This window comes from Streptopelia decaocto, assembly GCF_964273445.1.
Source record: "Streptopelia decaocto genome assembly, chromosome: 4".
Lineage (NCBI taxonomy): Eukaryota > Metazoa > Chordata > Aves > Columbiformes > Columbidae > Streptopelia > Streptopelia decaocto.
Window position 1 is genome coordinate 19630754 of NC_138658.1, and position 9516 is coordinate 19640269.

The 9516-nt window shown below is 42.6% G+C and overlaps 1 protein-coding gene across 1 annotated transcript in view; it reads right to left on the reverse strand.

Annotated features, from left to right (window-relative positions):
• TBC1D9 (TBC1 domain family member 9) overlaps positions 1–9203 on the reverse strand; it is a 51744-nt gene extending 42541 nt beyond the window's left edge. The window contains exon 1 of the mRNA XM_082052030.1: positions 8771–9203. Coding sequence (XP_081908156.1) covers positions 8771–8897 — 127 coding nt within the window. The 5' untranslated portion in view covers positions 8898–9203. The remainder of the gene's footprint in view (positions 1–8770) is intronic.
• Positions 9204–9516: the final 313 nt, after the last annotated feature.

Here is a 9516-nt window from a genome sequence, read left to right on the forward strand (position 1 = left end):
CAACCTCTGCACTGTAAACATCACCCCTCAGAACTTTACGAAGGGTTATACAGTTTTGTATTATAGGTGTTCATTTATATAAACAAAAGCAAAATAACCACTAAATACTTGTTTGATAACTGTCTTTCCAAGTGGATTGTATAGTATTGGCTTATATGGACACATAATATGGTATCAAGAAAAACAAATCCTTTCTCTGAAATGAAGGCCTAAGATTTGTTAAGTCGTCCCCAATGTCTGCCTTTGTTGCTCTCTCTTTTTACTAGTGCAGTTTACAGAGCACTGATTTGCCCAGCCACAGTTTCCTTTGCACACAAGTTCTCAAACATCTTCAGGGAAACTGATGTTGAGGAAGTACCATCACTACTGACATTTAGCAATACCAGCAGCAAAAACAATACTTGTTTTTTGTGTCTTCAGGCTGATGAATACAAATGAGAGAAGACTGGAAACTTAACCACTAATCTTTAAAAAAAATCTCAAGAAGGGCCAATGTGATGATCTAGCTTAACTACTGCAGGATAAAGCAGTAAAAAGTAAAAAGCTTTCACCCTCTCTTTGAGTTTAACAATTGTGATTGAATCAGATTATCTTCTAAATGTCTTAATTTAAAAGTGATCAGTAATTGAATATCTACAACAGTACTTGTCAAGGTGTCCAAACAACTCATGACCATCCCTGTAAAAAATCTCTATCTTAATTCTAACTTAAATCTGACTGGGTTTAGACTTCCAGCTTTTAGAACTTTTTGTAACTTTGTTTGCTATAGCTGAAGGGCCCCAATCACTGTAAGATGCAACCACATTTGTCAGAGTTATCTACCAAGCAACACTTAAAATTATGTTAGGATGTAAAACTTTGTTCCTTTACTCTTCAGAAAAGAAAAACCAGACTGTGCATTGTAACCTACATGTTGCTGCATTTTAGATACACATAAGCACAGTAGAATTGCTTTTGTTTCCACTGAGGCCAAGTTTACAAATGAAGGAATGTCCAGGCGCAGAAACTCACACAATAATACATCCAAACAGTAAGTTCCCAGAAACAAACCCACTAGGCTTGAATTGAAACAGAAACCTAATAAAGGCAGGAAAAGGCTGGGTAGAGAGATGAGCATCGACGAGACAGGCTAGACAGTTACACATATGTCAAGGCTTACAACACAGAGGAAGTTGGTATTTGGACAAAAACCCAAACAATTTCACATACCTGAAGAAAATAAATTTTACACTACATGTCAATCACACCAAGCTGTATGAAGTGATGTAGAAACAGTGAGAACACAGATGGAGTTAACAAATACCTTCAAGGTATGATACACAAATTCACTCATGAATTTGTAAAAACACACTTGGGAAAACCAGGATCAAGAACCATTTGCCAAAACAGCACAGAAGTCACTGAATTTCACTTAAAACTAACTCTTGTTAAGTGTCTCATTCTCTCAGAGTAGCATAAGCAAATTAAACAGATTTCATCCAAAAGCAAAATTTAAATCAACTGCATCTGCACCATTGTAAGAGTCAAATGAACCATGTAAGATTAAAGAACAAATCAAGTAAGTATCAGCAGATAAAAAATAAAAAAACAACAAATATAAACTGAATCTAGCTAACAAAATAAATGGTACAAATTAAGAACTGAAGTGTGCACAGTAAACTCAGCTTAAACTAAGGAACAGTCCTGAAGCACGGCATGGTCAAAAGCCAGCTAAATCTGAAGAGAAGCAATAGTTTCAGAAAAAAAATAAAAAAATTAAAAAATCTAATTTAACTCTTCTGACCAAATACCTGCAGATCAATGAGATTTCAATAAGCTATCAGAGGAGGCACTTGACCAGGAAAAGAAACAATGCTGAGCAGAAACTCCTAAGGACTTTAGCTAATGAAATACTGGAAAAAACAGAGGGGAAGCACAAGACAGGACCATGAGGAAAGAACCAAAAACACATTAAGAACTTACTAACTGAAACAAAGACTACTGATGTAATAGGAGTTCATACAACCCTACCTGGAAACTTCAGAAGAAAACAAAACAAAACAAGAACAGCCAGAAACCAGGCCTAGAAAATAATCATAACCTTTCTTTTGAAAAGACAAATGGAAGGACTTTGAATAAGTCCTCCAGAACCTACGACCACCTCAGCAACAGATTTAAAGGCAAAATGCAAATGTAGATTACTGAATATTAACATTGATCAGACATCAGAAGCATGATTAGCAATCAGAGAGCTAAAGAAAACCAAGATTTCAGCCAAATGCTTACAGCCCTTTATACAACTTTTATCTTCATACTTCAGGAAAGTCACAGGCAGCAACTCCTGTCTGATAGAGGAAAAAGCCATACATAGTGTGATACTATGAAGGATTAAATAGACTTTCCAAAACTTAGGGAAGAACAGAGAAAGCTGAATGGTTTCTGCATATACCAAATATTTGCAAGAACGACCATATGAGAATACATGTTTTAATTAGCTTTTGAATGCATTTGAGAATACATCCCAGCATATGTTGTGGAACCTTTTTTTAATTCTACAGAGCTCTAACTGAAACTGTCAAGGGCCCAAATCTCTGTGAAATACGATGTATTCTTGCAAGGGTGCATAACTGGACAGTGGAGTGATGGAAATACGAAAACTGATGTGAAGTAGTGCTACTTTCCCTATACCTTTCAATGTGAGATCATAGAGAAATACAAAAAAAACCCTGTAAGCAACATGAATTCTGGTATAATGAAGAAAATTACTACGAAGTCTAGATATTTTTTGCTTAGTATTATATATTGTCATCCTGTGTGACATTTCCAACAGCGTTTCATACAAACAGAGATCGCAAGAGAAATAGTAGGTCATTCTCAAATTCCACGTGTCAAGCAATAACATTATGTCAGAAGGCAAAAACGGCAAATGACAGCTCAGACACCTTGACAGATCACACAACTCAAAGCATAAAAGACAAAGTAACATCAAGTCTTTGACCAAGAAGCATGACAGTACAGAAACCAGCGCTATGCCGAGCAAAACTGAGAATTTTCATCTCAGGCACTGTATCTGTGCAAACGGTGCACTGCCTGTAGGAACCAGAGATCAAGAGAAGCATTAGGCAGGAAACGAGACACCTTCTAATTAAGCACTCATGAAAGCATCTGGGAATTCAACAGAAAGACTGGTGAGTCAATCTGGAGAATCAAGCAGCAGTTCAACCCTAGACATCTGCATGTCCTCTTGAAGTGGAAATCTCCTAGTGTGAAGAAGTAAACATACCCACAGCATATCCTAATGAGAAGCTCAGCAGCATCAGAGCAGAATTTGGTGTAACACCAAATGACAGCAAACTGGAAGAAATTAGTTTGCACTCCATGAGCCAAAATGGACATGGAAAGTTCATGGATAGGCTGATCACTTGCATCAGTTATGCTAATTGCATGCATTTTGATAAATGCTGTATTTCAAGTATCAGAAAGCACATGCTTTCTACTGAAGTGTATTGAGTTTGACAGGCAAAATCCTAACTGCTTGAGTCAACAAGGACAGAAAGTGTCACGTTTATTAAAGCATGTACCATCTTTTCATCAGGCAGATAATATACCAGCCAAAAGCCTTTCTAAATCTTAAGCATAAACAGGTTTTCAAGCAGGTCCTTCCTCAGCTCTCTGCATTGAGAGGTTGAGAGCAAGATAGAATCCCAATTTTAAATTTGAGCTATTAATTGTGTTGGTCAGCAAGGCTGCAGAAAACTGTTCTGACCTACAACACTGTCACAGTACTAAAAATTATACTAAACTTGACACTGAAGGCTTGCATCAGCCAGTTGAGCTCAGAACTTCTCCTTTCTGTCTTCCCAATGTGGAAATTATATGACAACCCCTTCTGCAAAAATATCTGGGAAGAAAGACAGTACTTCATCAATTTCTTTTATCACCAGAAGTCAGCAATTTTCCATCTGCTCTCTTCTGCTTAAACATTTGAATCATCTTTGGCAACATGTCATGGATTTACAAACCCATACTGAATCTCTCACACATGCGCTGTCCCAGCTGTAAGCATAAATATCCCATCTGCAAAATAATTCGCTTCTAAAAACAGTTCTTGCAAACTAAGAACAATTTATTTGCCTTGGGATACAGAGATCTTATAATAATATTTTAAACAAAATTACTTAGAATTTAATTTCCACTTCACAAATGTCCACATACAGAAGGAGCAAAGCAGCCAGAGCTAATCACACCACACTCTCAATCTCTCTTCCTATAAACTCTAAGTGAATACATTGCTCCACAGTCAACTATTACTTGCAATAATTCCTTGCAACACTGTCTCCAAATAGAAGAGTTTGGCAAGCATTACTGCAGTATAGCAGAAAGCAGTTAGACACATTTTCTAACATATTTGTTGTATCAGAATGCAATATGTACTTAATAAAAAAATCCCGAGCCTTTTAGTTCTTTATAAACTTTGTGACATGTTCAAGATCCTTACATTCATTAAAGTAATATGGTCATACAGGGCACAGTGCCAAAATGATGGGAGAGATCTGGGTTCATGTTCTCTCCAAATGCTCCTGCCCCAGTTGACGCAGGATCCCATATAACACACCTGATACTTCTTGAGAAGGAGCTATTTCATACAGGTCAAACTACTCAACTGCCCAGAGGAGACACCTGCCAAACAGAAACTGAATAGGTGGGAAGGAGACGGTTAAAAACATCTGGCACCTTTGAGAAAACTAATAAGAGGAAAGAAAATACTTTTTCCCCTGCTGGTGAACAAAAGGAAGATTAAACTCTTGAGTGAGGGTCACACAGAAGCAAAGTACAGGCATGGCATTATGTGCAAGGCATGAAACAATTTCATTAAGGAGAAAGCTCATCAACCATCAAACAATTTCAAAGCAGAGAAGTACATTTTTTGGTCTTGTCCTGGAAGATTAATGCACTGATGCAAGATAATGTGAGTTTGCAGAACAGCTATGAAAATCCAATTTAAAATCCAAATTATATATCTTCCCTGTTTTTCTTTTGTTAAAAAGGAAAACAAAACCCAAAGAACCCTTCAGTTAAGGCATGCTTACAAAGGAAAGTCTCATTGATGTGACTGGTACTGACACAGACAAAATAATTTAAAAGAGCGCAGGTCTTAATTCCATATAAAAATGGATCCACACAGCTTAGTAGAAAAGTAAAGCACTGATTGGATACATTTTGTTAGCAGAGATGACTCCTAGGGATTCACTAATTAGGCACTGCCCTAACACATAATAAGATGATCATCATGCTTCTAATTTGTTAAAATCCAATATTAAAATAAGTGCAGAAAATGTCTCCAATATCCAAATGAGTATTTAAATAAGAAGGCTTTCTCCCTTCAGCTAAGTTACATATATTGAGGCCAAGAGAAAAGAATCAGAGCAGAAAGGGCAGATATTTCATCCCTTCCCCCAGCGCAACTGATATCAATACTTCTTTTCCTGTAAGGACTGTTACACTCGGAGTCGATCCAGAAGAACAGGTAATGTGAGTACTACTCTTCTGCTTCAACATAAAGCCATGGAGAATGACTTTCACCCACCCCCAAGGCTATATAAACTACTTCTTTTTAGACTGAGACTTGTCAAAAGACGTAAAAGATCCGGTCTTCTGGACTTCGCTCTGGTGAGGGCAACCTCCGTCCATAGGATGGTAGCAAGTGATGGAGGACAGGTAACACTGAGACCTTGGCAGCCCCTTCAAGGGTGATCACCAGCCTTCAGCCACGTTTTCACAGTCACAGCACCCAGCCACAGCACAATCTGAAGAGGTCTGTCCCAGCCGTCCCCCCCCATTCCCAGTCACCCATGGGAAAGCACTCTCTTCTTTCAGCAGTGACAACACAACTACATGCCACCGTGACCCCAGCTTAAGGCCTTCAAACCCTGAAATGCTTGCGGATGGAAAAAGAAGGGCATTACACTTCATGTAGATCAGTTTGCTGACTGGTAGTTTCACAGCAAACCTAGATTCGGGGGCAATGCCAGCAAATCAATGTTTCTCATCATCGAACCACTACTTAAGTTACATGGTGAAGCCATCTCATGTCATCAAGCCTCTAATTCCATCAATTTGAAAGTCAATTGTCATTCTACAATTTAAGGCAGATGACTTCAAGAGTCAAAAACGAGGGAGTACAGGACAGCAGAAGGTAGATCACACATGTAAAAAATTGACAGCTATATTTATGTTCTCTCTTGCATATACAAATTCAGACCTCTCCCACCACAGTGAAAAATCTCATGTACAATATTTCTAGTTAACTTCAAGGACACATAATCTGGTTTCCCACAGAGCAACCGAGCCAATTTTTATACCCCAGTCATGGGTGAATAACTTTTTAGATTATATCTGAGCAAATTTCAGCATTATGTCACTGCAGAAAGGGTACTTAAAGAAAACAGAAACAAAACACATAAAAGGTTCTTCTTTTTCTGTTTCTCTAGTTTCAGCCAGATAACTTCCACCTCTTTCACAAGAACTGTATTGCTACCATCTACAGAAATTCCACAGGGTCATCCTAAATGCTATCATTTTTATAAGTGATGTACCCCATGGACTGTTTCAGCAGATTTATTTGTTTTGAATCCTCAGGATCAGCTAGGTATGTCAACACCTTGCTTTTAGCCAGTCTTACCTATGAAGAACAATTCATTGTCTTCCTTCACCTGCCGTGGCCCTCCATGGGCAGATCACAACCATTAGAGCAACTGGTGTAAAATTTCCATTATTTCCATGGAAAACATCTAATCATAAATTCTACTTATGACTGTGCCTACCAAGCTGGGAGTGTCCTGGACACTCTACATCCCTTTCTTTCTTCCTCTCCTACCTTTTGCCAACCACTGTGTCAAAACCCCATGTGCTAAAATGGCAAGGTCTAGGTTCCCGTACACCCCTTTTAATACTGCCAGCTCTAATAACTTTCAGGCTCCTAGTAGTGGGTGTTTAGTTATGGTTCTGGCAACATACTGAAAAAAGATACAACTGTTTTCCTTCCCCATACAAAAAAAAACCCTAGAAATTGTTTGCTACTTGTTGCTACTATCTCAATCCCACAACAGCTGCAATATTAGGCAACACACTAATAAAAGCCACACGGAAAGCTGTTTTCAAAATATGCATAGAACGTTTGCATTCTAAATCAATATTCACTATGCAGGCTGCATCCACACACTAAAATCAAACAGAACAACAAAAGAACACGCACACTTAAATACAAAAACTTAAATTCCAAGAGGAAAAAATACAGAAGCAGATATAGAACCAGTTCTGTATTCTGAACTCCTACCAAATGCCACCAGCTTATCTAACTTCCACCAAAAAAAGAGTACCAATTTATGAATCCTACTTCCACTCAAGGAATAAATCTTCAAAAGTGATCTCTCCATCTGTATGGTAGTATCATCAGACAACTATACATACAACTGCACAAAGGCCCAGATAGACACACACTCCGCAAACAGATTGAAGAGAAAACCCAAAATTCTCAAAATATTTACCCAATAACTAAGAAATGTCTGGAAAAATGACTTGGTATCTCACACAATCCCTAATTCAGAGATAACAAAGCCAGAAAGGTACAAGAACGCCTTGTTAGACCAGCTTCACTAAAACAGAGAATTAAATCCTTAGAGGTCAGTGGGTAATCCACAAGAGTCTGCAAAGAATTCCTCAGTAAACACAGCAGAGACAATTTCTGAGGCAAGACATTCTTTTTATGGATTTGCCAACATCGTCCACATCTCAAAAGATTAAAAAAATAAATAAGAAAAAAACATCTACAGCCATTGTGGAGTGGCTGCTGGTCACTTCCCACACAAGAATGAAGTAGCTTATCAACATACAACACTGATGAACACTGAAGATCTCAAGGGCATTACTTTAGATTGTAGATTGTTTACAAGTCCATAGAGCATTCAAAGGCTGAAGAAACAATGTCGTGGTAAACATACACAGGACCTTGAAACAAACACATATGTAATCCATATGTTTATTTTTATTAGCCTGAAGAACTAGCTGCAATGTAAGTGGGTAAAGAAGAAACCACAGCTTTTCAGAGAACGAGCCTGACTACTTTCTGCCAATTCAAGAAGGACCAGTGGTACTATCATCAGGTTCTGTATCTCCAGTTTTATAGCAAGGCATATATGTTGCGTAAAAACGATGAAAGATTTCAACAAATGTATACGAACAGCGTTGCAGAAACCAAGATGTGTATAAGCCAAAATACAAAAGCGTTTCCAGAGGTCTAAAACAAAGCATTCAGGCAACATACTTGACAAGGACATCTCAAAGAAGACACAGAAGCTGAAGCATAATCTGTTATCGTAGTGCGTATTTGTGAATTAAAACTTGGTCTTATTTTAAACACTGCGTGTTAGAGGGACAACAGTAAAATCCTCCAAAGACCTGGGCAAGTCACATCCTGATGTACCATGGCATCGGACACCGGTGATCACTCGCACAAAGCTCCACAGCGCCTAAATCCCACGGGAAACCTTAGCATACGGGAAACCAAGCACCTAAATACCCACCAAGCGCCTAAGGCCCCCGCCGCCTTCCAGGACCGTGCGGGGCGCCGGCCGCAGCCCCCGGCAGGGGTGCCGGGCTCTCCGCACCGCCCGGGAAGGCGGCGAGGAGCGGGAGAGGCTCCGCGGCAGCCGTTATCCCGCCCGGCCGGCGGGACCCACCGCCATCCCGGGTGAGACACGGTGCGGAACGCGGCCCCGGCCGCCGCCCTTACCTGCCAGTCCGCCGCCGCCGCCATCGCCTCCGTGCCCCTTCCTCCGCTGGAGAATGAAGTAGGGGTTGGCCCGCTCCGTCACCCACAGGGCGTTCGCCAGCAGCACCTCCTCGGGGTTCACCCACATGCTCCCGGCGCAGACAAAGGCCGACCCGCCCGGCCGACCGGCAGCGGGGCGCGGTGACTCACGCACGCAGCGCCCGCATCACACGCCACCATGCCCGGCCGCCGCGGCGGACGGCGCAGCCCGGCGGGCTCCGGCGGGCGCAGGGCGGACGGGCGGCAGCCGCATAGTCCCCGCGGCTCCCGCCGCCTACCCGCCCAGCACCGGGCGCGGAGGGGCGGCCGCAGGGGCCAGGGGAGGCGGCGGCGGCCCCGGCAGCGCCCGCCGCAGCGCCCGAGGCAGCAGTGACATCAGCGCCCGCCCCGCCGCGCGCCCGCCTCCCCGCACGATGCCGCTCGCGCTGCCTGGCGCGCGCCGCACTGCCCGCAACCCGCGCGCGCGCCGGGGCGGGGCTGGCCGCGCGCCGGGAGGAGGGGTGGGGCCGCGGCGCCGTCGGGCCAGGGCGGCGGGTGCAGGGGGCGGCGGGTGCAGGGGGCGGCGGGTGCAGGGGGCGGCGGGTGCAGGGGGCGGCGGGTGCAGGGGGCGGCGGGTGCAGGGGGCGGCGGGTGCAGGGGGCGGCGGGTGCAGGGGGCGGCGGGTGCAGGGGGCGGCGGGTGCAGGGGGCGGCGGGTGCAGGGGGCGG